Below are 14,829 nucleotides of genomic sequence, written 5' to 3'. Positions count from 1 at the left end.
CTGCTGAGGAGGGAGAGATTGGAATTTGGGATCAGAGCTTTGCAATGGCAGCTGATGCTTTCCAGGTCTTTGATTTCCTTGCTGGGCTGGGGAGGTGTAGCTTTCTAGGGTTTCCCTGCCCCCTTCCCTCTGGTTTTCAGGATTGAACCTAGAGCCTGGTACAGGTAAGACAAGCATTCCAGCCTAAGCTACATCTCTATTCCATCCTCATGCTCACCTTTCTGCTCCTGTGCTCCGTCCCTCCGACTGGAGGCCGCCATCTGCTCATTAGCTGCAGAAGACTGTCATGAGGCCTGATGCCAGCACCCCAGGTTCTTCCCTGCCCAATGGCAGCTTTCTTTGCTCCCTTAGAATGCCAGGGAGTGACGAGGCCACCTTTCAGAACCTGAATCTGCATCGTGCAACCCGTGGGGGGCTTCTTTGATGGGTGTGCAGGTCTTTGAGCCACATGGATGCTTTGTGTGTCCTGGGGAGGCCAGACAGAGGGAGAAGAGCACTGGCACATGTAGGGGTGAGGATGTGGTGTGTGTGTGGCGGTGGGGAGGATAAAGAGAGTGCATGCGTGCCATGTGGACTATGGATATGCGGCTAGGTAGCTGGCAAGTTATGGGTTGATGCTTCAGAATACCCAGACTTCTGAAAAGAGTATTTTCTTTGGTAGATGGGTGAGTTTTAGCCAGGCAGAATGGTTGGGCTACATCATTTCCATGTCTTTGAACCCTGAGATCCTGTGCCAGGTCCTTGGGGCCAGAGGGGTCTGTGTTTGGTGGTAGCTGGGTCTTGACCTTGGGCACTGCTGTCTCAGGTCCCTGTCTCCTGCCTGGCCCAGATTCTTGTCATAGGTGGTTTGGTAGCGGGCAGGCTCAGAAGGCAGTGAGGACAGCAGGGGGACGGTGGGGAGGAGGGGAACGTGGGTGCTCTCTTCTGGCCAGAGTGGGCGGGGAGGGCTAACATCTGCCATGTTTCTGCCGCACAGGAAGGATTGGAGGTGGGGTGTGCTGTTCCCCGATGCCCCGTGCACATGGCTGTGCCAGTTGTTGTGTGGGGATTGGAAGTATAGAGGGAACCAGAAATGAGCTGGCTGTGACCAGACTCCAGGATGCACAAGGCCTGGGACCCCCTCTCATCGTCAGCCGTTAGATGAATCAGGGCTGCAATGGTGCTGATGCAAGGCATGAACTCCCCAAGGTTTCCTTCTGAAATGTTTGTCTCATTCACCCCTGGTCCATCTGAAGCCCTGTGTGGAAGGGCGATTATCCTGCCAGAAACTGTGTCAAACACTTTAAATATATCGTAAGTGGAGAAAAGAATATAGTGGCACCACATGCAGCTTCTAAAATTACCAACCTCTAGCCAATCCTAGTTCTTTCTCACGTACTCCCACTCCTGGCTCTTCCTTCTGCTTCTAGCTAGGTTTCTATTCCTTCCCTCCCTCCCTCCCTCCCTCCCTTCCCTCCCTCCCTCCCTCCCTCCCTCCCTCCCTCCCTCCCTTCCTTCCTCCCTCCCTCCCTTCCTCCCTCCCTTCATTTCTTCTTTTTTTCTTTCAATTTTTTGGTGGTACTTGGGTTTGAACTCAGGGTCTTATACTTGCTTAGTTTGCTTGCTAGCCTGGCACTGTGTCAATTGAGCCATGCTTCCAGTCCAGCTTTTTGCTGGTCAATTGGAGATGGAATTTAGTGAACTTCTTTGCTCAGGGCTATCTTCAAACCTTCATTCTCTAGATCTTAGCCTCCTGACTAGCTAAGACAATAAGCATGAGCTGCTGGCATCCGGCCTAGCTGTGTTTTGAAGCTGGTAATAGCTTGATGTATTATTTTATTTTATTTATTTTATTTTTTTTGCCAGTCCTGGGCTTGAGCTCAGGGCCTGAGCACTGTCCTTGGACTTTCTCAAGGCTAGAGCTCTACCACTTGAGCCTCAGCGCCACTTCCGGCTTTTTTCAATGTATGTGGTACCGAGGAATCGAACCTGGGTCTTCGTGCATGCTAGGCAAGCACTTTAACCACTAGGCCAAACTCCCGGCCCTTGATGTATTATTTTATTTGCTTATTTATTCCAGTCTCCGCCTCCTGAGTGCTGGAACTACAGGTATGAGCTTCAACACACAGCCTAAAACTAATCTTTAACATTTTTTAAATACTTTACCTTTTACTTCAGCACAGAGCAAGACAGGAAAAGCAGTTTGAACTTCGTCTTTTCTAACCTGTCAAGGGATCTTTGACTCTTCAACATATTAACAGCTACTCAGCCACCCACCAATCCAGCTGCAGGCCCTGTGGCTCTTGAGGTTGCTGAGTTTTCTTAAACTTCTCTAAGGCGAAATACACAGTATGAATCTTTAAAACATCTATTGTTGGGGGAAACAGTCCAATATTAAACTGATAATGACTCAGGCTGTTCATGAAACCTTTGGGACTGAGTGAAAAGTGATGTCCCCAATGTACCCTGTGTCTGACACATTTTTAGAACTGTGGAAAGTTGACCCCAAGGCTGGGGTTTGTTTCATACATTTCCCTAGCATGTGCAAGGCCTTGAATTTGATCCCCAACACTGCAAAAGAAAACAAAAAACTAATCCAGCAAAATTGAGTTCAATGGAAATAGCAAAACGCCATGACACAAGCTAGTAAAGTTGATATGGATCAACAGCAGCTCATTTCCTGGAGCCTCTTTGATGCTCTTTAATTGCTTTGACCCAGTGCTAGGGGCTGTAGCCATGCAGAGTCACTGGTTCTGACTAAGCCCCAGAGAATCACTTTAGGTTTTGCATGGAAAAGGCATTTATTTAGTGGGTGAGAAAGGCATGCAGAGAGTGTGTGCCTTGAATGGAGTTATAGCTTTGTTTTATTTTTTTGATCTGCCTGTTGCAGGGCTTGAACTCAGCCAGGGTGCTGTCCCTGAGCTTGTTTGCTTGAGGCTAGCACTTTACCACCTGAGCCACAGTGCCACTTCCAATATTCTGGTAGTTAATTGGAGATAAGAGCCTCATGAACTTTATTGCCTGGCTGGCTCTGAAGCACAATCCTCAGCTCTCAGCCTCCTGAGTACCTAGGATTACAGGCATGAGCCTCGAGCACCCGGAAAGGGGATATAGTTTTAACAGGCAGAGAAACCCTGACTGTCCTGTGCTTCTGGTATCTCATTTATCCTCTTGGGTAACTGCATTTCAGATTTTTCCACAGGGCTTTGAGGAAATGTACTGCAATGCAGAACCAGGCAGGAGGAAGTCTTTGGGGATCAGCTTCTTGGACCCCACAGCTGGAGAAGTTCCTGGGCATGTATTCTTTGTAACATCTCCTCTCCACATCCCACCTGTTCTAATCTATGGAGCAGCAGCTGCTATAGCCTTAATTGGGGTGAAGAGGGAAGACTCAGCTCAGTGCTGTGGGACCCCCTTTTTCCACAACGTTATAGCCTAGCAGGTGGTATTTGATAGAAATTTCAAATGGAGCCTGCCAGTCAGGGTTTGAATTGGACTCTATCTAAGCCTTGGCCTATTTTATAGGAATAGCCAGGCATGATGATATACCTATAGTTCCAGCTACTCAGGAACTTAGGGGTTTTAAGATCAGCCTGGGCAACAAGCGGAGACCTACACAGATAGACAGACAGAAATATATATATACAGACATACTGACTGTTAGATAGATAGGTACATAGATAGGACAGCTTAGAGGCACCATGTTTAGAATACTTTATGCATATTATCTGTCACAGAATAGAGCACAGTAATGACTGCGATACATTTCTTCATAATCATCTAATCTGTGGGCTTGCTGGCAGCTGAGTACCGGATGATTTGGCTCGAAGGTTCTGGGTGGTGTGGAATGGGTGTGCTGGACTGTGCCTTTCCTGGTCTGCATCCATGAGGATGCAAGATGGGAGCCTGGAGTTGATTCTCTTACCCTGGGTGTGGCTTAAGTTCCCACCTTGTTTCTAGATCCACGTATCATGGGCAAGTAGACTGCCAGTGTGGTGAAGACGTCAGGGCCTCATAGACTGTGTGGCCCAGGGTTCCTGGAGGCTGCAGTGTAGCCATGTGTTATCAGCAAGTTGCCTCGCTCCTCGAGCCCCCTGTAGACAAACATGGGACTTCAGCAGGTTGGTCTACAGACCTTCTGCCTTGAACCTTTTTTTTTTTTTTTTGTAGTTCATGCAGATACCTGCGCTTGCTTGTGGCTGAATGGGAGCTACTCCTGGCGCTCTCTTCCCGGTAGCCTCTCTGCCCCCATTCCCACCGGTCAGTGACTCCTTGTGGTGCTCCCATGCATTTCCAATTGCTTAAGGTCATCTTGACCTAGCCAGTGTGTAATGAAGCTCACTTGCCCAGTTCACACAGCTTTTGTCAGCACCTAATCTCAGGGCCTGGTATTTTCACTTAGATTAGGCTAGCACCCAACCCCCTGAGCCAGGCCTCCAACCCCTATGTGATTCATTTGCATGTGCCAGTACTGGGGTTTGGATTCAGGGCCTCATGGTTTTGCTTGGCTTTTTCACTCAAAGCTGAGGCAATACCACTTGAATCACACCTCCACTTTTGGCTTTTGGATGGTTAACTGGAGATAAGGGTCTTTTGGATTTATTTGTTCTGACTGGCTTCAAATTGCCTTACAGGTATGGGCCACCAGAGCCCAGCGTCCAATTATTATTATTATTATTTTTGCCAGTCCTGGGCCTTGAACTCAGGGCCTGGGCACTGTCCTTGGGCTTTCTCAAGGCTAGAGCTTACCATTTGAGCCTCAGCACCATTTCTGGCTTTTTTCTATGTATGTGGGACTGAGGAATCAAACCCAGCTCTTGATTCATGCTAGGCAAGCAGTCTACCACTAGGCTAAAATCCCTACTCCCCCCACTCCCTCTTTTTTTTTTTTTTTTTTTTTTTTGCCATTCCTAGGCCTTGAACTCAGGGTACTGTCCTTGGGCTTTCTCAAGGCTAGCATTCTATCACTTGAGCCACAGCACCATTTCCAGCTTTTTTCTATGTACACGGTTGGTACCAAGGAATCGAACCCAGGTCTTCGTGCATGCTAGACAAACATTGTAACACTAGGCTAAACTCTCGGGCCCTCAATTTATTCTTTAAATTTTCTCTTTCATGGAGTCTGTACCATAAAAGTCAGTTCTCATAAGTCACGAATGTTGGATTTGTTTCCTGTGTTGTGCCCTATAGCTCAAAGCAAGCTCTGCTGCTGTTTTTCCATTGTGATACTATTGTAAGTTATAAGCAGGCATCACCTTTTAAGGTTGCTCATTGAGCCTTTCCACTGTATGCGACTCATCATGAAACCTGTGGCAGGTAACATATTAATACCGGGCCCTAGGGTCTTTATTAGGGTTTGAAATGTTAAACCCCAGAGACGTCTAGGTGATAAGAACTAGAGGATGTTGAAACCCCAGAGCTGGCAGATAGATAGATAGATAGATAGATAGATAGATAGATAGATATGGATGGACAGATGGATGGATGGACAACAGGTGGATGGACAGATAGCCACCTCTCTCTGGAATTACTAAATCAGCCTTTGTTCTTGGAAGCCATTTGTCATGATGGCATGTGGCTGCTCTTGGATGCCACCACGTTTCTGTAGCCTGGCCCCAGGCCTGAGGACTCCCCCATCCGAGGACCCTTCCCTAGAGAACTTAAGACACTCGCACTCTCTCTCACATTCCGTACTAGCACGTTGTATCTCTGATGCGTGTCACGGTCTGCTCTACGTTTGAATTTGTGATAAAAATGTTTTCCACAGTGTGAGCCTCCAGAAGGCCTGGTAGTTACTGGATGGCCTGTGTCCTGTTTGGTGAGAGGTGGTAGGAGGCTCCTTCCTGTCTGTACTCCTCCCCCTCCCCCTGTCCTTTGTTGTGTGTATAGTTTTAGGCAATGTTTTATGAAATGTGCAGTCTCCAACAGGTACTTGAAAAGTTCAAGTCTACCCATTCCAAAACTGCTTTCATACTTCAGGCATTATTACAGCAGCACTATACTTCTTGGTATGTGTCTGTCTTAGTCTAGTTGGACTGTTAGAACAAAAGCTAGGGGATTTAGGCTGCAGGCATTGGTTTCTCGTCTCTGGAGGCTGTCTGCAAGGGTCTTGCCTGGCTTCTCAGTTAGGGGGAGTGATCTCTCTTTTCCTCTTCTGCTGAGGGCACTCTTCCCCTCCTGAGGGCCTACCCCCAAGACCTCTAACTTCTGCTAGTTCCAAAAACCCTCACCTCCTAATGCAATCACTTCAAAAGGGGACTTCAATAAAGTGGATACTTTTTTTTTTTTTTGCCAGTCCTGGGCTTGAGCTCAGGGCCTGAGCACTGTCCTTGGACTTTCTCAAGGCTAGAGCTCTACCACTTGAGCCTCAGCACCACTTCTGGCTTTTTTCTATGTATGTGGTACTGAGGAATCGAACCCGGGCCTTCATGCATGCTAGGCAAGCACTTTAACCACTAGGCCAAACTCCCGGCCCCTAAAGTGGATACTTTTGAGGGAGACAAAACATTTAGTCTGTAGCAGGAACTCAAGGCTAGCATTCCACCATTTAGCCACAGCTCCATTTCAAGCCTTTTGGTGGTTAATTGGAGGTAAGAATCTCATGGCCTTTCCTTCATGAGCTGGCTTTGTACCATGAGCCTCATATCTCATCCTCCTGACCATCTTGTTAGTTGATGGGTGTGATATGGTATGACAGGAGACAGAGCTTCTGATGCCTCCATTCAGGACAGAGAGGGACTGTGGACATTTCAGACACGAGGCCACCTCACACAGGCTCCTCCTCCTCTTTGCTGAGTGTTGGTTCCTCGTTTGGCACACGTTAGGTTTCACAGTGGAGGTATGAAGCATGGCACATGTGCAGCCATGATTTGGAAGCGCTTGAAGAAAGAAGACGTTCAGAGCTGAAAGAGGTTCCTGCCAATAATCCTAGCTACTTAGGAGATTGAGACCTGAGGATCAGGGTTCAAAGCCAGCCTGGACAGGAAAGACCATTTTACTTTTGTCTCCAGCTTACTACTAAAACGTCAGAAATGGTTCAAGTGGTAGTGTGCAAGACTTGAGCAGAATAGGTAAGGGACAGTGTCCAGGCCTGAGTTCAAACCCCAGTGCCATCATGGGGGAAAAAAAAAGGAAGGGAAAGGAAAGCAAAGCAAGAAGGAAAGGAGGATAAGAAAAAAAGGGGGGGAAGAAGGGGAAAAAAGGGGGCTCAGAGTTGAAGCAAGAGCCCTGGCTTGGGAAAGGCAAGGAGTTTATTCTTGTGTCGATGAACTGACATTCCACAATTTCTAAGTGAAAGCGAATACAGGTCCCACTGGAAGACTGCAGGTTCCTGGGTTTGGAGCCAGTCTGTCTGCGGGGTCTGTAGCAAAGCGTGTGTTACTCCTCCCGTGCCTTCTGGACGGATGGAGGCTGGAGTGGAGAGGCAGAGCTGGACAGGGCGTTTGTGTGAGGGCGGGTGTGGCCTGCACAGAGCCCCTGACATGGCTGAGGTCTCACGGAGCTATTTTCTCACGCAGGCTCAGCTGGAGGCTCAGAAAGCCACCCAGGACTTCCAGCGGGCCACCGAGGTCCTCCGCGCTGCCAAGGAAACCATCTCCCTGGCCGAGCAGCGGCTGCTGGAGGATGACAAGCGGCAGTTCGACTCTGCCTGGCAGGAGATGCTGAATCACGCCACCCAGCGGGTAGGAGCTGTGTGTGTGTGTGTGTGTGTGTGTGTGTGTGTGTGTGTGTGTGTGTGTGTGTGTTCACATGCGTGCATGCACTTGCACAGTGATTCCTCCTAAGCAGTCATAACAGACTCCCAGGCAGCCCCAGAAAGCTCTCCAGAGCCCTGGTGTCGGCGCCATGTGGTTGGGCATGGCTCTCAGCCACACCTGGCTAAGATGGTGAAAGTGTTTTTCCCATATGGTCCCGAGTTTGTCCCATGCAGATGGTCACCGGAGTGCTGGCGGGGCCGTTGGCTTCCCTGAGGCTCAGGGTTCTCCAGCATCTCTTTGCCGAGCCCAGGAGAAGCGTTTGGACTTGGCGTCCCAGGGGTATATCCTTGGCCAACAGTCTCCATCTACTCTGGCCCTGCCCCTGGGGGAGGGGGTGCTGGCAGTGGAAGATAGGGGGCATGATAGAGTCGATAGAGCAGAATCAAGCAGGCACACAGGCCTGGCCCTTAGGGCACACCATGTAGTAGGGAGTGTGTTTGTCATGCCCATACTGGGGCTTGAACTCAGAGCCTCGATGTTACCTCTGAGCTTTTTTGCTCAGTGCTAGTGCACTACCATTTGAGCGGTGGTGTCACTTCCAGCCTTTTGATGATGACTTGGAGATAGGAGTGTCTTAGACTTTTCTCTCAGGGCTGGCTTTGGTACTTAGATCTACTCAGCCTCTAATAAGTAGGTGGGATTCCAGGAGTGATCCACTAGCACCTGGCTTTATAGCGGGAAGAGGTGAGGACTACTTTTATCATCCAGTGTGTGGATCACTGGATTTTACGTCATTAATATTTGGTTCTTTCCTAGCCCCCACCCAGGATCTCCTCAAGCATCAGACATGAGACTGTCTTAGTTGAGCTATTTGATCTGTGACAAAATGCTAGAAACTGAGTAGCTTATAAACCGCAGACATGTATTCCTCACAGTTCTGGAGGCTGAAGAAGACACTGTGGCAGTGTGGGAGGTGGTGAGGCCTTGGTGTGTAGCGGCAGTCTTCTTGCTGTGTCCTATTATGTGAAGGGCTCAGGAGTGCTCTCAGGCCTTTTTTGTTGTTGTTAAAGAGCATAGTGTATGGGAGTTTGGCCTAGTGGTAGAGTACTTACTTACCATGCATGAAGACCTGGTTCGATTCCTTAGTAACACATACATAGAAAAAACCAGAAGTGGTGTTGTGGCTCAAGTGGTAGAGCTCTAGCTTTAAGAGAGCCCAAGGACAGTGTTCAGGCCCTGAGTTCAAGCCTGAGGACTGGCAAAAAAAAAAAAAATAATAATAATAAAATAAAGGCCATAGGTCCTAGGTCCCACCTGTGTGACTTAATCCTCTTTAAATAGCATCCCACTGGGCAGTGGGTTTCAGTAGATGAGGTGTAGAGAACACAAACAGTTGGACTCTAGCAAGAAGGGCAGTTGCTTGGCCAGTAGGACTTGGTTTCTCCATCAACTCCACTGGGTTTCCTTAGAGTCACACAGAAGGGGTCCCTGGCACCAGCCAGGCCCCCTTGGGCCTTCCTCCCTCTGACCATGATCCTTGCTGGATGAAGATGCTGGGGGTGGGGGAGGGCTAGGTGTCACAGTTCTGGTCCTGGTGACTACTTGAGAGGCTGTATGTAGGACTGGAATCGAAGAGCCAAGAGTTAATGCCAATGGCCTCTCCCTTTTCAGGGTCATCTGCCACAGCAGCTCATGTCCTGTGGGATCTGATTGGCAATGGCCTTGAGTAGCTTTAAAAAGCTGACATAGAAAGGAGTCAAATGTGACATGACTACACTGCCTTGGGCCGGGCTGTGTGAGACCGTGAGCCTCCTGCCCCCTAGTGGCTTCTATGCGCAAAGACCTGCTCTCAGGCTGGGAGCTCAAGGAAAATCAGGGATGGAAATCTCAAAATTTTACAAGCCAAAGCCTGACACATTTAAAAACAGCCGGGTACTAGCTGAGATATGAAGCCAGCCAGGGCAGGAGAGTCCAATTAACCACAAAAACAAACATAAAGCAGAAGTGAAGCTGTGACTTAAAGTGATAAACGAGCCTGATCAAAACAAAAAACCCCTCAAGGACAGCGTCCAGGCCCCAGTTCAAGCCCCAAAACAGACAAAAATAATAACAAAAAAGCCTCCCCTCTGAAGATCTGTAGCAGCCTATAGAGGAAGTCATTTCAGCAATCATTGACTCATTACACATGTTGGTACATTCTGTAATCCCAACGGGAAGTAGAAGCAGGAAAATCACAAGATCCAGACTAGCTTGGGCTGCATAGGAAAAGTAAAAGAAATGGTTGAATCTGTTTCTAAAAAAACAAAAACCAAAGAACAAAGAATGAACTAGCAGCCAATGGCTCATGCCTATAAATCCTACCTGCTCAGGAAGCTAGGAACGGAGAATGGAGGGTTGAAACCAGCCCAAGTAGGGAAGTCCATGAGACTCTTATTTCCAATTAACCACCAAAAGCCAAAAATGGAGGTATGGCTTGAGCATAAAAACACAAAATAAATACAATTTTTCTAAAGACATATATATTTTATATAATATATTTATATTTATTTATCTATTGGGGCTCTGGTAGGTGCCAGATGGCTGCTCCGGGAGAGGTTATCTTTCATCCTCAACTGCATGGGAGCCATTCATGCAAGTCTTTGGAAAGAATGTTCTTTGGATTCCTGTAGAATGTTCTTTGTATATCTTGGCCTTCTTGAGAGCTGTGCACCTGTCATTGGGTTTCTTGCTGTGTATGTGTGGGGGGTAGTGTGTCAGTCTGTGCTGGTTAGCAAAGGTTCTGTCACAAGCTGGGATTTCTACTCAGGGCTGGTATTTGTTTTTAGATTTTTTTTTCAAGGTTGTATATTTGGGCCTGGAATGCTTTTACTTGATGAGTATAGAATTTACATTCTCAAGCTGGAGGATGTAGTTTTAGTAGTAAACCAAATGCCAAGAATTCATAAGGCCCTGAGCTTGACACCAGCCACAACAAATCAAAAACCAAGAACTTACAAGACAAAGCTCATAGCAAAGTTTTCCCCCTCCATGCCTTATGCTACTTGATCACCAACCTCAGACAGTACAGACCCCAACTCTTCTGCCAGCCACATGTTCATGTTGGCTTTGGGTTTTGTTGTTGTTGTTGTTGTTTATGTGTCAGTACAGCACTAAGACTTGAATTGAGGGCTAAAACTATTGCTTGGCTTTTTCACTCAAGGTGGGTTCTCTACCACTTGAGCCACAGTTCTACCCTTTGCTAGTTGGAAGTAAGAGCCTCTCAGATTTGTCTGCTCAGACTGGCTCCTAATCTCAACCCTCAGACCTCAGCCTTCTGAGTAGCTAGGATCAAAGACTTGAGCTACCAGAACCTGGTCTCATGTTGGCATTGAACTGGCAGGGACTGTGAACCCGGGTTGAGCATTTGCCCAAATGGAGCTCGTGTCAGCCACTTCCAAGCCTGGAGGTTGAACTGGCTGAAAGCCACCTGATGAACACAGTCTAGGAAGTATCTCCAACTGTGTCTTCTGTGAGCCGGGGTTGAGCTGAGTAGTCACCCTGTGGGCCTGGGTCTCGGGCCCCATCCGGCTGCGTGGGAGGGGCATTCAGCCATTCTCATTCCCAGTGGTCCCAGTTCCACTGGCCCAGGAGTAGGAAGGGCAGAGGCCTTTGGCTTCCCAGCATCCTTAGTGCTAGCAGTGACCAATGTGAGTGCTTTGTCCAAGGCTAGGCCTCAGTGCTGGCTCAGGCCCTCCAGGCAGGCCTGCAGGCTCATTCCCAGGGATGTATGACTTCTTAGGACCTGGGTAGATTTACTTCTGAAGGAACTGAAAGTCAGCTTGTGGATTATTTCAGGACAAAGCCCACGGGGCTAAGCCACCTCAGGGAAAGTGAAGACCTTGCTCATTTTGGACAATTGTTTTCTTGGTGAAGTTCACTTGAACCCCTCCTTCTAGCTCAGGGAAAGGAAGCAGAGAGCCGAGCAATGTTGTTGTCTGCCTTCTTTGTCCTGTGTGATCATCCTATGGGAATGGCAAGTCATGCTTAGGGACCTGTGGTTAGATTCATTTCCCCAAACACCATGTATTTCTGACCTCTTGCCAGAGCCACCTCTTGCTATTATGGCCCCTCTGAGCTGCCAGAGCCACCCCAGCTATTGGGATCCTGTCCTGACTGTCACTCTGCTGAGAGTGTCCATAACTGCACTGGGATGACAAGCCAGGGTCTGGTCTCTAGTTGTCCTGTACCAGGCCTTGCACATACTAGGTGTTTAATGTGGGTGAATTGAATATTGTGAAAGAATAGAAAAGTTGCTTGCAGAGGTTCTTGGAGTCCACACCTAATACCTGGTTAACATAGGCTTCAAGAAGGGCAAGGTTGGGCCAAGAGCGTGGCCTAGTGGTAGAGTGCTTGCCTAATATGCACAAAAAGCCAGAAGTGGTAATGTGGCTCAAGTGGTAGGTAGAGTGCTAGCCTTGAGAAGAATCAAGGACAGTGCCCAGGCCCTGAGTTCAATCCCCAGGATTGGCCAAAAAAGGGCAAGGTGACCAGAACAACCTTAAGAGATTTCATTATTGCTTTCCCAAGGGCTCTGCCTGTGCTCCCTGAAGCTTCACTCTTCCACACAGGCCATCCCTGGGCCCCCCTGCTCCTCCGAGACTGCCCCACACCGTGCCTGTCCCCTCCCATCCCCCCATCTGTCCACCCTCCCTACCTTACCTCTGCAAGCAGTCTGCCTGATTCTAGGCTGCAGATGGAAGAGCTCCTTGTTACCTAGGAGACAGATAATGGGACATAAGGGGATATGCTTGGCTGCTTTTACTTGAAAGGAAGCTGTGGGGTGTGTGTGTGTGTGTGTAGTGGGTGGTGGGTGGGTATATGTGTGGTGTGTATGTGTGGTGAGATGTGGCAGGATATCATAGATAGGGACAAATAGGGGGTGAGACAGTGCTATATGTGCTGCCTCTGCCTTCTCTGTTGACACTATTGCCAAGTGCTTGGAGCTTTCTGTGTAATTTTAGAAAGCTTCACTTCCATTTGCAGCCTAGGGGTTCAGGGAGAATGGGGTTCCTGTGTGTGGCTTGGGAGTCCTGCTTTTGTAGGTGATGTTTTCTGTTCCGTGTTTTTACCTGGTAGCTTTAGATCCCAGTCTCTTAGCAGTGCACTCTGAGGGCTCCTTCATGGCAAACCCTGAAGCAGATCTCACCAACAAATCATGCCCGTTGTGTTGTCTGCTGAGCTTAGGGTTTTGAGTTTTCATGTCAGTCAATCCTGAAAGCTTAGGATTTTAGACAGGACTGAAGAATGACTGATGCTTCACCAAGTGTTAAGAATGGAGGTGCTGGTAGCATGTTTGGTTTCCTTGTAAATATCTGCTGGTAGAAGCAAAAGGCGAGGATTCTGTGGCCCTCTGCTGGGTCTCAGGTGAGAAGTCTTTTATTTTGCCAGTCATGCGGCTTGAACGCAGTACCTGGGCACTGTCCTTGGTCACATTGCTCAAGGCTAGTGCTCTGCCACCTCAGCCACAGCACCACTTCCAGCTTTTTCTGTGTATGTGGTTCCGGGGAATCAAACCCAGGGCTTTCATGCATGCTAGGCAAACATTGTACCACTAGGCCACACTCCTGGCCCTGAGAAGTCATTTTAATAAGCACAGTGCTTCATGTTCTGCTCCTTTCTATTTTCCTTCTGTTTTTACTGCTTTGAGCATTAACTCAGGTTTTTGTTAAAAGATACTTTTTTCTGGAAATGGACATGAAGTTTATTAACTCAAAAAGGAAAGGATGTAATATTAGACAGACCTAGATCAATAGTTATGGTTGCATATTCTAAAGTTTCCAGATTAAATACAACAGACATTGCTTTAAAAGATACATTTTTTTAAAATAAGGAAATAGCATAATTGTGATATAACTGCAAAATGTTCTCATGGCAAAAATTTTATTTAGCTGATTAAGGAAGGGATCACTACCTAAGAGGTTTCAGTTCTCAAGAATGTCTGGATTCCGAAGAGAATTGCACAAATGCAAGAGAAATCAGTAATGCTGATTGAGATTTAACAACAGATGCCAAATTTCTGATTAGTCTCAGGGAAATTGATAATGAAACTGCATCTTCACCAGGACAAAACTCATCTTTATTTCCAAATCAGAATCATTTGTATCAGTTTTTGGCAGCTTTCAAGATTATAAAACACCCCTAGGGCAAAGTCAGAGATGACCTGGATAGGACACTCAGTAATTTTTTTCATCTGTAATTTTTTTACCCCTTTAAAATTATTCTAGTAAGTATCCAAGGTTGACTGGGTGATGACTGCACAGAAGAGCAGCCACCTCCTGTTGTGGGCTTTTCCACTAACCACTGACCAGGATCTTTCTAACACTGTCCTTCTGGGGTGTCAGAGTAGACGAAGGATCATGGGCCTCGGGGCTCATCTCTGATGTTTCTTGGGTAAACAGAGGCTGACCCCTTTAACTCAACTTTGTCCCTATTTTTTAAAATCCATTTTATGACAGTAGGTGGTAAGCAGAAGACAGAGAAATTGCCAGCAGCTTCCATGAACCACATTGTTGTGTGTGGTGGGGGAGGGTTGGGGATGAAATGGACCTTGAACTTGGGGCTTAAGCAGTGTTCCTTAGCTTTTTCCACCCAACGGTGGCACTCTACCACTTCAGCTTTTTGTTGTTGATGGTGGTTAATGGGAAGTAGGAGCTTCACAGACTTTTCTGACTAGGCTGGCCTTGAACCATGATCCTTAGATCTCAGCCTCCTGAGTAGCTAAAATTAAAGGCATGAGCCATTGATGCTCAGCTTCAAACTGTTTTTGACTTCCTCTTCCTTCTCTCAGTCCTCACTCTGGGAAGAAGTAATACTGCCCACTTGTCCAGTCCATGTGTGAGCTGCCTTGACTGTGACCATGTTGTTTTAACTCACAACTGTCAACAACATGCTGGTGCTCTTACCAGAACCGATATGCATTTGTTTATTCATTGTAAGCTAAGGTCTCAAAAGGCCAATGGTAGGTTACAGATGTTTACAAGTCTTAAAGTCTGATATAACTTGATTTTGTTTATATGTAAAGTTTAATTCTTCTGAGTCCAGTATTCTTTGTGCCCAGCCAATAATTGGGGACGAGACCACACTGTTAACATCCTGCTTGTCTTGTTGGCCTGAC

General features: G+C 47.5%; 1 protein-coding gene across 1 annotated transcript in view; it reads left to right on the top strand.

The window, feature by feature from the left end:
• The window catches only part of Sh3bp5 (SH3 domain binding protein 5), a 78,706-nt gene that overhangs the window by 56,134 nt on the left and 7,743 nt on the right, over window positions 1–14,829 (top strand). The window contains exon 4 of the mRNA XM_090321659.1: window positions 7,497–7,661. Coding sequence (XP_090177785.1) covers window positions 7,497–7,661 — 165 coding nt within the window. The remainder of the gene's footprint in view (window positions 1–7,496; window positions 7,662–14,829) is intronic.

The sequence above is a fragment of the Megascapheus bottae genome, chromosome 2 (assembly GCF_031878675.1).
Source record: "Megascapheus bottae isolate mThoBot1 chromosome 2, mThoBot2.hap1, whole genome shotgun sequence".
NCBI classification, from domain to species: domain Eukaryota; kingdom Metazoa; phylum Chordata; class Mammalia; order Rodentia; family Geomyidae; genus Megascapheus; species Megascapheus bottae.
This window is presented reverse-complemented; position numbering and strand designations above follow the sequence as displayed.